The sequence below is a fragment of the Gigantopelta aegis genome, chromosome 12 (genome assembly GCF_016097555.1).
Source record: "Gigantopelta aegis isolate Gae_Host chromosome 12, Gae_host_genome, whole genome shotgun sequence".
NCBI lineage: Eukaryota > Metazoa > Mollusca > Gastropoda > Neomphalida > Peltospiridae > Gigantopelta > Gigantopelta aegis.
This window is the reverse complement of record NC_054710.1, coordinates 49,966,966-49,981,849: the sequence shown is the minus strand read 5'-3', so window position 1 is coordinate 49,981,849 and position 14,884 is coordinate 49,966,966. Positions and strand designations below refer to the sequence as shown.

Here is a 14,884-nt window from a genome sequence, read left to right as displayed (position 1 = left end):
AGAGCGTTACATATACTAAACGAGTTCCCGTCTGAGACCGCATGAATGAATGAATGTTTAACGACACCCCAGCACGAAAAATACATCGGCTATTGGGTGTCAAACTATGGTAATGCAAATAAATAAAGTGATGATCAACATCAATATAAAAATTCAAGACTTAAACAAAAACAGTGTAAAGAACAGTACAAAAACACAAATATCACAGAATTTTACGGATACTGAATTTTACTAAAAACTTCAATTTTGTGCTGTATTGGCCATTCTCAAAGAGAATGTTACACCCCTGCACCACGTTGAGGTTACAGCACACGCAGGGGTGTGAGACCGTTTATATTACGAATTATTTTTACTCGTACATCACGAGCGAAAGCGAGTGGTATACGAGTAAAAACACACGATTTGTAATATTAGCGCACCACACGTTTAAAAAAAAAAAAATGCTCCGACGGGCCTCAAAGCTCATATAATAACCTTTACTAATGCCGCTAGCGCTACAGAAAACAACAGCTAGTCATTTAGTGTACACTTCAGTTCGTACACTGTGATATAGCCTATACACAAACACATCCATATTAACTGCAAATATTAAATATTTTACTAAGACGCCCTTTTAACGAGCCACTGTGCCCCTTCCTCCCCCCCCCCCCCCCCCCCCCCCAAATTATGTCCTGGATTCGCCCATAATAAAGACAAATTTACCTAACGCAAATACAATCGCAGTGTGTAGAGGGACAGTGGCAAAACGACATCCGGACATTCGTAATTGAAAAAACAACAACATAAACGCCAAAAGCATACAGTAGGATATATGAATGAATGAATGAATGCTTGTTTAACGACACCCCAGCGCAAAAATACATATCGGTTATTGGGAGTCACAAATGGTAAGCATATGGAAATATTATTATATATATGCAGGATATATTTAATTAGTACGAAAAAAAGAGAGAAAAAAAAAGAGAACGAAATGTTTTATTTAACGAAGCACTCAACACATTTTATATACGGTTATATGGCGTTAGACATATGGTTAAGGACCACACAGATATTGAGATAGGAAACCCGCTGTCGATTAGCAGCAAGGTATCTGTTATATGCACCATCCCACAGACAGGGTAGTACATACCTCGGCCTTTGTTACACTAGTCGTAGTACACTGGCTGTAACGAGAAATAGCCAAATGGGCCCACCGACGGAAATCGATCCCACACCGACCGCGCAACGAGCGAGTGCCTTACCACTGGGCTAGTCCGGCCCCCTTTAATTTGTACGAAGCCTACGATAACTGTATCACTGTTCTTAGATACATGTACTTTCTTTAAGCAAGATATGAATGGATGAAATAATGTTTAACAACACCCCGGCACCAAAACATATTTAAATAAAGATATAGTTGTTTTCTAGATATAATCATACAAAAAGACAAACACTACTGAAGTTTAAAATTTATTTCAAGAAACACGAAGTAACAAACTGGAACACACAAGTTAAAACAACGTGTAACAATTGGAAACCATATTAATCAAAAGCTAATAGCATGTTTGTTGGAATATCTATATACAGTAAACACATCATTGAGATGAGTTGCTTATTTAAATAAACAAGAGTTATATCAGTCAAGAGAGCTACGCTATTTTATTTTCAATTTTGTCGTTAGTAGGTGATAATTCAAAGATACTTTTGAGTGTTAAAATTGTAAACTTCCAAACTATATCTCTGTTAGTTTGTTGATATTGTAAGAGAATCGCAGTATTAAGTTCCATAGCTATTCTATCAGCATTCATGGTGAAAGCAGACTTTCTAATTTTCAATTAGACTTTTTTAATAAATAAATAAATAAAATGATTTATCGTGTCGCTATTAGTGCGTGGAAACCTCCCCAGAGGCTCCTTGTACCAAGTTTCAGAATAAACTAATCAAAACTATTGGGAAAATAGAATTTGAAATCTGGACATAATTGTTTACAATTTGATTTTTAAAAAAATCAATTCAAAATTTCTAAAATATCTCTCCACTTGTTTGTGAAGACTGTTCGTAGTTTCAGAAATATCAAAACACTCAAACAATATATACTTTGATAGTTTCGGTGTTAAATATATATTATATTTTGAGTGGGTTTTTTAGTGTTTTTTTTGCCATTGTTGACGACTGAATTTTTTTTTCTTCAGTATTAGACATCCAGTGTATTTCTGATTTTCTTAAGGTTTGTGCTAGCCTAACTTCATTTCATTTCCCAATAGGGTCATACCGTGTCAAATCACCTCACAAAAGAGCAATTTTTAAACCCTCCCCCTCAGATTTGTCTTGAATTTTGTTTCTTGGGTGGTTTTGGCTGAACAAGCTTAATTTTCAGGTGAGCTCATTCGGAACAGCGGTTTGGGTGCTACAGTTTGACAAAAGTCACCAAAATTGGGAGGGACCCTATATTTGAACGTCCATACGTAAGTAACCACTGGTCCAATCTGATGAGAATGACATTATTTTCTGGGTAGATGTAAGTTAAAGTGTGATGACCTTTTGACCTTCACTTTGACCTTGTTGCCCTCGTGATCTTGAAATAAACATTGGTCAGAATTAAAGAAACAATGGAAGGTAAATACTGGCGATAGTCAAGGAGCCATAGGCCGATTTCGGGGTAACCTGGGTTTGCCGGATACGTTTTGTTTCTGTGCTGAGTTATGTCGTAGGATAGCTATTCAAGATAAAAAAAAAAATATATATATATATACTCTTCAAAAAAAGAAACGCAAAAGGGTACAAATGGGTTATAACTCCGATTTTATGTTTCCTTCCGGTTCATGCTTTGTGAATATAAGGTCATTGCATGTCCCAAACACATTCCCACGGTTACATTCGATAAAACGCAGCTACTGTACAATAAAGTTCCAAAATGTGAATATTCGGAAAAACGCAGCCACTTGCAAACCATGTCACCACTGCACGTGCGTTGTCTGCACGTGCAACATGAACACCGACAGTATAAAAGTGCAGGGTGTTCGCTTGCCTGGCCTCTGTATCTGGCCGACAGTTGACAATCCAGGACATGCCACGTCTCAGTGAACCGCAGAGAAACAATGCCATCGGCCGACTAAACGCAGGCGAATCCAGAACGGCCGTTGCCAGGGCATTCCATGTGAAGCACCATCTTCAGACTGTGGGAACGTTACCAGCAACATGGATCAACACGTGACCTCCCTAGATCCGGTCGACCACGGGTCACTACCCCCGGGCAGGACCGCTACATCCGGGTACGCCACCTTCGGGAACGATTGACTACTGCCACCTCCACAGCCGCAGCAATACCAGGTTTGCGCAGGATATCCGACCAGACCGTACGGAACCGCCTACGTGAGGTAGGAATTCGTGCCAGACGTCCAGTTCGAGGTGTCATCTTAACACCACAACACCGTCGACTCCGACTGCAGTGGTGCCAGATTCATCGACAATGGCCTCAACTGCGATGGAGACAGGTGTGGTTCAGTGACGAGTCCCGATTTCTGCTCCGACGTCATGATGGAAGATGTCGCGTGTAGAGGCGTCGTGGTGAACGTTATGCGGCAAACTGCGTGCAGGAAGTGGACAGATTCGGCGGGGGTAGTGTCATGGTGTGGGCAGCCATCTCACACACTGGCAGAACTGACCTGGTCCACGTGCAGGGCAACCTGAATGCACAGGGCTACATTGACCAGATCCTCCGGCCACACATCGTTCCAGTTATGGCCAACGCCAACGCAGTGTTCCAACATGACAACACCAGGCCTCACACAGCACGTCTCACAACGGCTTTCGTACAGAACAACAACATTAATGTCCTTCCTTGGCCATCGATATCACCGGATTTGAACCCAATTGAGCATCTATGGGACAAGTTGGACCGACGCCTCCGACAGCGACAACCACAGCCCCAGACCCTGCCCGAACTGGCAGCAGCCTTGCAGGCCGAGTGGGCCACCATCCCCCGGGACGTCATCCGTACTCTGGTTGCTTCAATGGGCAGGCGGTGCCAGGCAGTTGTCAACACACGCGGAGGCCACACCCGGTATTGACTCCAGATGACCTTGACCTTGGTGGTGTGTCCTATCACTTACTCACAATGGACTAGAGTGAATTGTGAACAATCCTGCAACATTTGGTAATTATCGGACTCACCATTCAATAATTAAATCAATTCTCCAAATGTTACGACAATGTGGTTTTGCGTTTCTTCTTTTGAAGAGTATATATATATATATTTTTTTTTTATCATTATTTAATTTTTTTTTAAATTTAATTAATTAAAAAAAAAATCGGGATGTGGGTGGGTATGGGGGTAAGGGCGTTTGCAATCCTTGGCAATTTCAAATATGTACTTCTATTTTTGTTTTTGTAAATATATTCAATATTCAACAATGCAGATGGTTTTTTTTTCATTTCTAGTAAAGTACTCATCCATGCTTATGACAATGTTTATTCATGAGGTTTGTACTGTACAGTCCATTTCGATACAATTTATGAATATTAACCTCATCCCGGTCACACTAACATATTAATTTTGTTAAAGGTGTACACTTAAAGGAATATGCAAACACAAATAAATAAATAAATAAATCACATTAAAATATTGACCCCAACTAGGATGAAATAAAATAATAAAAATGAACAAAATAAGCCTTTGGCTCCAGGACTAAGCTCACAAAGTATAACAATAAAACACGTGATCCATCTAAAGTCCATCTAAATAATACGTAACTTTGAAAAATCTAACTATGTATATTAAGAAAGCAATTCATATAGGTAAATAAACTCTTTAATTTAATATGTACACCAAAATACGAACACTATTTAGTTAAAGAAATAACGAAAGTTTAATTCCGTAGCTAGTCCAGGAGTCAAGGCTGATTTTTTATTATTATTTTTTTTTTGGAGGGGGGGGGGGGGGGGGGAGGTAGGAACCTGCATGTGCTGGATAATAATAGTAGTGGTAGCTATTCATGACAGGGTCGGGTTTTAAAAGGATGTACATCAAGTTGGATGGACTGAGAAAACAAATCTAATAAAATGAACATTTGGCTCCAGGACTAAGCTCACGAAGTGTAACAATAAAACACGTAAACCATCTAAAGTCCATCTAAAGAATACTTAACTGTGACACATCTAACTATATACATTAAGAAAGCAATTCGTATATGGATTTAGAATACATGTCAAATGATCCATGCATGAAACGATTCATATACATATATATAGTTTGGAAACTATTTAAAATATGTACACAAAAATACGAACACTTTTTAGTTAAAGAAACAATGAAAGGTAAAAAAAAGAGTAAAGTTTGTTTTATTTAACGACACCACTAGAGCACATTGATATTTTTCTTATCATCGGCTATTGGACGTCAAACATGTGGTTATTCTGACACTGTTTTTAAGAGGAACCCCGCTGTCGCCACATAGGCTACTTTTCTTTTACGGCAGACAGCAAGGGATCTTTTATTTGCGCTTCCCACATGCAGGATAGCACAAACCATGACCTTTGTTGAACCAGTTATGGATCACTGGTCGGTGCAAGTGGTTTACGCCTACCCATGGAGCATTCACTTAGGGTTTGAAGTCGGTATCTGGATTAAAAATCCCATGCCTCGACTGAAATCCGAACCCAGCACCTGCCAGCATGTACACCGATGGCCTAACCACGACGCCATCGAGGCCGGTTATAAAAGGTAAACTTCCGTATCTAGTCCAGGAACCATAGGCTGATTTCTTTTTGGAACCTGTTTTTGCTGGATACTAATAATAGGGATAGCTATTCATGACAGGGTCGGGTTTTAAAAGGATTTACATCATGTTGGATGTATTGAGAAAAGACATGTAATAAAATTAACCCTTGGTTCCAGTACTAAGTTCACAAAATGTAACAATAAAACACGTAAACCATCTAAAGTCCATCTAAAAAATGCGTAACTGTGACACAGCTATGTATATACATTAAGAAAGCAATTCATATATGGAATTAGAATATAATAGTATGTCAAATAATGGCATGTAACGATTCATTATATAGTTTGGAAACTATTTTAAAATATGTGCACAAAAATACGAACACTATTTAGCTAAAGAAAAAATGAACGGTGAAATGTCGTAGCTAGTCCAGGAGCCATAGGCCGATTTATTTTGGGAACTTGCATTTGCTGGATAATAATAATAGATGTAGCTAGTCCAGGAGCCATAGGCTGGTTTATTTTGGGAACCTGCATTTGCTGGATAATAATAATAGATGTAGCTAGTCCAGGAGCCATAGGCTGGTTTATTTTGGGAACCTGCATTTGCTGGATGATAATAATAGGGGTAGCTATTTATGACGGGGTCGGGTTTTAAAAGGATTTACATCAAGGATTGAGAGAAAAATATCTAATGAAATGAAAACTTGGCTTCTGGACTAAGTTCACAAATTGTAACAATTAAAACGAAAACCATCTAAAATCTGTCGAATGAACACACGTAACAGCGACATATCTAACTATATACATTAAGAAAATTGATATAGGTAATGGAATTCTTCCATTTTAGTGCACATTTATAATATATGTCTAATAGTGGCATGTAACCACTGATATATAGTTTCAAAACTTGAATGTATTTTCATGTAATATGACAATTTAAACGCATCACAAGTTAGCTATTGGATAACTAGAAGTACTGTTTCCTGTAAAATAGTAGTGGTATGTGTGTGCCAATTCATACATAGTATGGACACGCCATGTCTATATTAAAGAGGTACACCTGCATTTATGGCATACTTATCTATGAGCAAAATAGTTGTACCGTGTGCTCGAAACCTTAAAGCTGAATAAATGCATTTGAATATGCGTAAATTAGTCAGAAACGGTACAATGACGGCAAATTCTGGACAGACCATTTAAGTTAAAGCTTAACCTTGATATTAAATAGTTATAACCAGATAGAAATGTTTTGTCAAGTTCTGGTCAAACATTTGTAATTTTGACAGGCAGAAAACCCGCTACATTTTCCCATTAGTAGCAAGGAATCTTTTTTATATGCACCATCCATCACAGGATAGCACATACGATGGCCTTTAACATACCAGTCGTGGCGCATTGGCTGAAAGGAAAATAGCGCAATGAGCAATATCAGATGATGACTTTACATGTTTTCATTCTCAGTAAATGCTATTTCAATGTCATAAAACATACTGAAAATTCTGCATCAAAATTAGTTTTGCGCACAAGGAAAAAGGAGCAAGAGTGGGCTCTTCAATAGTGAAATAATTCATATGATGTTGTCTTGAATGGTGACATAATTTGCTGTATAATGTAGGTACTGAAAACATTAAAATTAAGTCAATTTGAGACATCCTTGTTTTCGTTTAAAGTGTCAAAAGTATTGTTTTCTTATTTTGTAAGACACTTACGTGAAGGAAACACAAAGAATAACACGTTTTACTTGTTTTTATGAATACAAAGTTAAAGTTTGTTTGGTTTAACGACAACAGTAGAAGATACCGATTTTTTAATCATCAGCTATTGGGTATGAAACATTCAATTTAAGTAATGGTAATTTTGACCTATTATCCTGGAAAAGAAACCCGTTACATTTTCCCATTAGAAGCAAGGGCTCGTTGATACGTACAATCCCACAGACAAGAAAAAGACATACACGGTCTTTGATATACCACTTATGCCCATTGGGCCGACGAGGGCCGATCCTAGACTGACTGGGAATGCACCGTACACAGTGAAATAAATTGTAATCATGCAGCTCTTAGTTTATAACTTGAGTATGCTATTATTTTAAAAAGAAAGGTGAACAAAGAAAACAAAAATAAAACACGAAAAGAAACCCCCACCCACGAACCACGCCGCTCAATAAAGAAATTTAAAACCCCAAAACAAACCAACAACTAAGAAAAGATACTTGAACAAACAAACTGTTGTACGAATGGTTTTATTTATGGGAAAAACTAAAATAGAATAAATATTTTAAATGAAATAGAATAGAATAGAATAGAATAAAATAGAATAGCTTCAATTAGAAATAAAATAAAATACAACAAAAAGTTAAAAATAAAAAGTAAACTAAAAATAGATATAGAAATATGATCAAGAAAATGACAATAAAGAAAATATAAAACAATACTATACTGCAATATAGATTAACATTAAACATCGTAAACCATCTTACAGATGAAGTGTCAAAGTTGAATAATGGCAGCTTACACACTTGCTTTTTCATTAACTTCCACATTATACATTCACCTATATGCCCAAAATAATTACAGCAAATCTGTTTAATTTATTAGTAGAACAAAATATTTAACTTAATAATAAAACACCTGTTTGTAGGAGGATGGGACGGACTATACTCGTACTGAACGTTAATCTGCATATAATGTAAGCACTTTACAATTCTGATATTTCCGTGTTATTTATACACATATTGTATGTGGGATCAGGTAATTTGTATAGCTCGTTTTGTTTGTAAAAATGTTATGAGTTTAAAACTAATTACAGAGTTACAAGCTAATTCATCAGTTACCGTTTTGTGCAAAAAAACAACTGTTATTTTGGACAACTAATATACAACTAGTGAAATACTGCACTTCTAGCTATGGTACTTCAACTTTAGTCTACTTTCAGCTGCAATTTTATAAAAAAAAAAGGAGTAAAATACTGGAACACCCAACAAAAAAGAGCCTTGTTTACTGATACAGTTTCATACCAATTGAACAAGAAAACTGGAGTTCTAGCGTTAGCATGTTTCTGTCTTCCATATTCAGGTGCTAATTACGGAAACATGTAGGGTTGTGAACTTGATTTTGGTTTCCGTTAGTTATTAGATTCGTTCTGCACATCTTCAGCTTTCTTCTTTATTTTCCTGGAAATAAATATAATCTATAATTTATTCCTAATGTTACATGACACAAATTGTAATATTTCTTTTGTGTTATAATAAAAAAAAATATCAAAGTGGTATGATACCATAGATTAGTATTGAAATAACCGAAATAAATAGAGGATAATAAATTATTAATGAGTTATCAAGACGTTGTCCGTAGCAAATTACGAACACAATTTATTTCACTAATGACAAAAAAAAAAAAAAAAAAAATTGCTCAATTCTTGTTTTGTGTCACACACACATACACACAGACACACACACACACACACACACACATTGATATACAATAATAATAATGATAATAATAATAATAATAATAATAATAATAATAATAATAATAAAATAATAATGAAATGCTTGCATGTCTTTATTTGAAGTCAAATTCACACGGTCATATATATTGTTAAAATGTTGTTTTGTTTAAACTCACCACTAAAACACATTGATTTATTTATTATCGACCATTGCATATCAAACATTTGGAAATTCTGACATATAATGTTAAGAGAGGAAACTACACATTTGTTTTTCATTAATAGCAAGGGGTCTTTTCTATGCACCATCCACCAGAGATAGCACACACTGATGATATGCCAGTCGTGGTGCACTGGCTGGAAGTAGAAACTGACGAATTGGCCACCGACTGGGATCGATCCTAGACTAACTGCGTATCAGGCGAGCACTTTACCACCATATTTATAAGAAGAAGACATAATCTACAAGAACGAAGTGATTTCTTTAGTACACGACACCAGCAGCGGCATGATAAATGTTGCAAGTATTTTTTTAAAGAATAGAATACACATGCCAAAATACAATAAATGTTTATATATTAATGGAGACCGGCCTCGGTGGAGTCGTGGTTAGGCCATCGGTCTACAGGCTGGTAGGTACTGGGTTCAGATCCCAGTCGAGGCATGGACTTTTTAATCCCGATACCGACTCCAAACCCTGAGTGAGTGCTCCGCAAGGCTCAATGGGTAGGTGTAAACCACTTGCACCAACCAGTGATCCATAACTGGTTCAACAAAGGCCATGGTTTGTGCTATCCTTCCTGTGAGAAGCGCAAATAAAAGATCCCTTGCTGCCTGTCATAAAAGAGTAGCCTATGTGGCGACAGCGGTTTTCCTCTAAAAATCAGTGTCAGAATGACCATATGTTTGACGTCCAATAGCCAATGATAACATAAAAAAAAAAAAAATGTGCTCTAGTGGCATCGTTAAATAAAACAAACTTTATATATTAATGGGGGAAATGTCAGGGCTTATCGCTGGCCATGACATTCTGGTAACGTTTTTTTCTTCTGAGGGTAGTCATTTACTATATGTGCACGGTAGGCCAGAGAATTGCCATCTTGAAACACAAACCGTCGACCAGCACTGGTGAGCACACAGGACAACAATCGGTGTCAGTATGCTATTCCAGTAGCACTGACACGTGACCCTCCCTTGAACAATTTGGAGTGGTGTTCTGCCAGTCATAGTGATGCCACCCCACATCCTAATTGAACCGCCACCAAATATGTCATGTGGCCTGAGGTTGACGTTTGCTTGGCGTTCATTTGGACGTCCAAACGCGAACACACCTATCGAGGAAACATTTTGTTTTATTTATCGACACCACTAGAAGACATTGATTAATTAATCATCAGCTATTGGATGTCAAACATTTGTTAATTCTGACTTGTAGTCATCAGAAGAAACTCGCTACATTTTTGGTAATGCAGCAAGGGATCTTTTACCTGCACAGATAGACATACCACGACCTTTGACCAGTTGTGGTGCACTGGTTGGAACGACTGATCGAAGAAGTGATTCTGGACTCATAAAAAAACATTACCCGAGACCATCGACGATTCCCCTAGTATGTACTCGGTGTACACCACTGGTGCCTGTTTACCACGCGGCGATTCTTTATAGGTGGCACAATACATGGTCGCCAAACATACAGATGAGTTGCTTGGAGACGATTTCTAGTCGTCTGACCCGTCACTCGGACCCCCGTAGCCTATTGACATTGTAACTAATCTGTTTTCTTTATTTCTTTATTTATATTTAAAACATACAGAAAAGGAGCCGGAAGATGCCGCCAGCTAGGGTTGGGGTGAACTGCCATTTATATATTAATCGCCTTTCAACAATATACGAACTTTTGAAAATCAAACTATTTCGTCGCCCCTTTCAAATTCGAGTTATCAAAATTTGATTACACATATAATTAGATATGATTTAATTACCTCTTATAAAGTATCCACACAGTAGGAATAGCAAGAGCCAGAACAACAGCGATCACAGTTCCCGATATAGCACCTGCACTTAAGGCAGACATGCGCTCTGGAGCATCTAGAAATATACAACACTATCAATTAACAAAGTAATACCATTCACTGCAATAACTTTTACACATACGTAAACCACCAATGTATGCACACATCAGAGTGACGTTTTGACAACACGTGACTGCTGCCACGAGTGTCGTCTGTAGATACACTGCCATTTTGCTGGATCACTATTTGTACAGTGATAATTCCGCAACAATGACGATTCCCACGATGGCAATGATGGAGGCCAACTGACGGACATGTCCTGTATCTGATTAAAATGAAAAATGTTCAGTTTACTTCAGTACGTTCGTGATACTGCAGTCAAATTTTATAAACGAGCTCTGTGCTGCATGAACTGGTTTCTGCTATATTGATTGAATGAATGAATGAATGAATGTTTAACGACACCCCAGCACGAATATTTTGATTGATGTTTTAAAAATAAAATTGTAAAATGTTAATTTTCTGCTCACAGACACTTAAACTTAAAAAGCTCATTGTGTTTAGCACAAATTGTGGTCAGAGAGTTGAGAATAAAGGGTCTGAACACAAATTAGTAAAGGTAAGAAATTTTAACTTACAGATTTTCTCCATCATTACGGACACACTACTGCTATAAATTAATGTCACAACAAGAAAAACAACAACAAGAGTACCGGTGAGGTACATGATACGCCTCTATATACTTTCAGTCTTAAACCACACAAACGTGATGACTTTTACAACTGTACCTAATCATCCTAGTCTTACGAATAAAATTAATGGTTAGTATAATTAAAGTCAACAATCAATTTAATGTAAACAGACATTCTGAGAGTACCGTTGAAGTAATGCATGTCCCCTACTGTCCATACACGCTGTCCTACTTCAAAAGGTCGAGGGCCATAACTTTGTGAAGAAGAGTACCAATTTTAATAATGTGAAATATTTGTACTGGGATGTATAAACGGCTTGTTTTTGACCAACCACCATCCCAAGTTGTTCCTACATGTGGTTTGATGGTCCTGTATGCATCTGTATGCAAGATATGATCTAGACAAGGATTTACTGTTATGTGCAGTAGAGCATGAAAAATAGGTCACAGTAACTTAGTAATAGTATGCGACGCACAGATATCACAAGTTGTTCCTACATGTGAGGTTTGGTGGCCCTGTATGCATCTGTATGCAAGATATGGTCCGGACAATGATTTGCTGTAGACCGTGAAAAGTAGTTCACAGTGAATTAGGAATAGTATGCGACACACCGCCACCCCATGCTGTTCTTACATCCCAAGTTGTACACGCATGCAAGGCTTGATGATCCCTTATGACCTAATTATACACACCATCCCAAGTTGTACATGCATGCAAGGTTTGATGATCCTCTTCGAATTTATAAGGAAGCTATGCCTGCAGAAGGATTTCCTTTAATGTGCAATCATGCGTGAAAAGTAGACCGTGGTGTCCTAGTTATGGTACGTGATAAAGTCAGTAACACCGAAACAATTGAAATAAATGAAAACGAATCATCCATGGGTGTCAAATAATTATTTATTACCTAAACTTCAATATCTTCATTTTAGACTTTTGGCAGCCAACCGAAAACCATAAATGTGCTCTGCTGGCAAAATGTACTTAACCTGAAAGTCTTACCCAAATGTTTTCTGAAAGCCTTTGCATATAGGACAAGAACATGTCAGATAACTTTCTAAAATAGTCATGTTCGCAAACTACCCCCCCCCCCCCCCCCCCCCCCCCCCCCGAGCCTATACTAATACGGCAATGATTTGCAGCATTTGTGCTACATTCAGTCATTTCCGAGTGTTGCCATGTCGCATACGTAATCCGACTAAATCTGTCAGCCTACATTTCTTTTAAAATGTATTTTGTATTCAGCAAACGTAACCTGTATGATAATATACATATAGAAGCCTTATTTTAATAACAATCACAGACCATCATTAAATACTAAGTATATTATTATTAATCAAAGCGCATCCACAGTCAATCAAATCGATTTGTACTTACTTCGTTTACAAAATGTCATAAAACTGGTAGAGTTGATTATTCGAAGTTAATCCTTTAATTGAATGACGACAGGCTTATGTTCAAAAGCAATACATGTCTACAGAGTTAGCCGACAACAGTAACTCAGACATCATGTGACACTGTCGGCTTCCGACGAGATCAAGGATGCCAAATGGCTGTGTGTACTGCCAACATACTACGGCATCCGTGATTATGTAATGCCGTTGTAAAGAGGTGTTTTTAAACGTTGGTTGCACGTTTGTTCTGTCGGTGTCGGAAGGTGTGAATTCCGGTGTAATGAACAGAATCACATTGATGCACGTTCGTTCCTGACAATTTGTGGTCGGATGGTGTAAATGTCGTAGTAACGACGGTCATTGTAACAAGGTCTGACTATATATATGTATATATATATGTGTGTGTATGTATATATGTATGTATGTATGTATGTATGTATGTTTGTATGTATGTATGTATGTATGTATGTATATACATGTGCATGTGCATGTAATTATTCTTAGTACGAAATCCTTCAATGTTGTTTCATAACTTTATATGACACTTGCCTATAGACTCGTTTGTTAAATGGTGTGTTTGAACAAAATATATCGTAATAAAATCAGGGCAAATCATCTTATACTTACACTGGATGTTCAGTTGTATTGTGTTACTTGAGATAACAGCAGGGACTCCCCGGTTTACCATCAAGCTGTTTGTTGCAGTACAGAACACCTCTTGGCCCTGGTCTTGTCTACGAGCCGTGTACGTCAGATTGATTGATGTGGTTCTGTCTGAGGTGGTCGTGTTTCCTGAAATACCTGGCAGTGACTCGTTATTGCCTGGTGACACCTCTATGTACCACGTGACTTGGGAGACACTGGGAGCTGGTTTGGCACCAATTATCCTACACGTAAAAACAACCGATTCCCCTTCTGCTATGTTAACTGAATCTGTCATTGATCCAGATATTTCAATGCTGACGCTGTACACAGGAGCTGAAAGGTTCAAGAAAAGAAGAAAAGAAAGAAATGTTTAAACTTAATAATGCGCTTACTTAAGTATACATTTTTAATTTACTGTTATATGGCATACCACAGAAATAATGTGAGTGAAAACTTGCTACAGCCACTCTATGGGTTAATCTTCATTTAGCAACAAGAGATGTTGTTTTATACACCATCCCATAGATAGGATAGTACATATATACCACAACCTTTGCTATATCAGTTGTTGTACACTGACTGGAATGGGAAATAGCCCAGTGGTCCCATCAAAAGGGATACATCCTAGATTGATTGTTCACCAGTCGGGTGCTTTATGTCACTGGAATACGTCATGCCCCCACAAAGTAACACACATTCTGCAGTATTAAATGCCTAGCCTATGATCAACTGATTCCGTGTTGCTCATACATGTATAGTTGCATCCATAGACAGGTCTCGTCTCTAACTTAATGGCGGCAACAACGGTCATTGCCATCAGTGAGATATAAACTGATGTTGGTCTGGGGCATCACGAATGGCACTTTTGTGCTGCCACATAAAAATTACTGCTGTCGGTAAAACTCCTCTCCAATGGCAAGATGTATAGGCCAAAACCTGTATGAATTATCTGCCAGTATTTAACACGGGCATTTGGGTCCTGGTTGGAGTTTG

General features: G+C 37.7%; 1 protein-coding gene across 1 annotated transcript; it reads right to left on the bottom strand.

Annotated features, from left to right (window-relative positions):
- Positions 1-7,969: 7,969 nt before the first annotated feature.
- Positions 7,970-14,186, bottom strand: LOC121386131. Its single transcript, XM_041516931.1, has 3 exons — positions 13,874-14,186; positions 11,134-11,239; positions 7,970-8,873 (listed from the first exon to the last, which is right to left on the bottom strand). Exons 1-3 carry the CDS (start codon positions 14,184-14,186, stop codon positions 8,825-8,827), a joined length of 468 nt encoding a protein of 155 aa, XP_041372865.1. The 3' UTR covers positions 7,970-8,824.
- Between the last annotated feature and the right edge of the window lie 698 nt (positions 14,187-14,884).

Bases quoted from the DNA above. Each gene is read 5' to 3' on its own strand.
- LOC121386131 (XM_041516931.1), bottom strand. From the start codon at position 14,186: ATGACAGATTCAGTTAACATAGCAGAAGGGGAATCGGTTGTTTTTACG. The intron at 11,240-13,873 runs GTAAGTATAAGA...GTATATTTCTAG, and splicing joins AATACAACTGAACATCCAGT to ATGCTCCAGAGCGCATGTCT. The intron at 8,874-11,133 runs GTAATTAAATCA...ATTTATTTCCAG, and splicing joins GTGTGGATACTTTATAAGAG to GAAAATAAAGAAGAAAGCTG.